General features: G+C 68.5%; 1 protein-coding gene across 1 annotated transcript in view; it reads left to right on the top strand.

Annotated features, from left to right (window-relative positions):
• The first annotated feature begins 64 nt into the window (after positions 1 to 64).
• STOM (stomatin) overlaps positions 65 to 254 on the top strand; it is a 25,336-nt gene continuing 25,146 nt past the window's right edge. The window contains exon 1 of the mRNA XM_005879193.2: positions 65 to 224. Within this exon, the coding sequence (XP_005879255.1) occupies positions 164 to 224 (61 nt within the window). The 5' untranslated portion in view covers positions 65 to 163. The remainder of the gene's footprint in view (positions 225 to 254) is intronic.

A 254-nucleotide genomic window follows, 5' to 3' on the forward strand; every position in this document is an offset into this window, starting at 1 on the left:
GGGGGCGTGTCCTCCTCGGAACTTGGCGTTGATTGGCCCGGCCGCGGGAGGGGCGGGGCTTCGTCGGGAGTCCAGTGCCCCGGGTCTGCACTGGCCATTCCTTGAGGCTCCGACTACGTCTTCTGCGATCGCGTCGCTACAGCAGTGACTTCGCTCAGACAGCATGTCTGAGAAGCGGCTCGGAGAGGACACCCACGCCCGGCGGTTCCCTGACAGCACCAAGGGTGAGCCCCGCGCCCCTGGCGAGGCCCGTG

Source organism: Myotis brandtii, unplaced genomic scaffold, assembly GCF_000412655.1.
Source record: "Myotis brandtii unplaced genomic scaffold, ASM41265v1 scaffold589, whole genome shotgun sequence".
Classification (NCBI taxonomy): domain Eukaryota; kingdom Metazoa; phylum Chordata; class Mammalia; order Chiroptera; family Vespertilionidae; genus Myotis; species Myotis brandtii.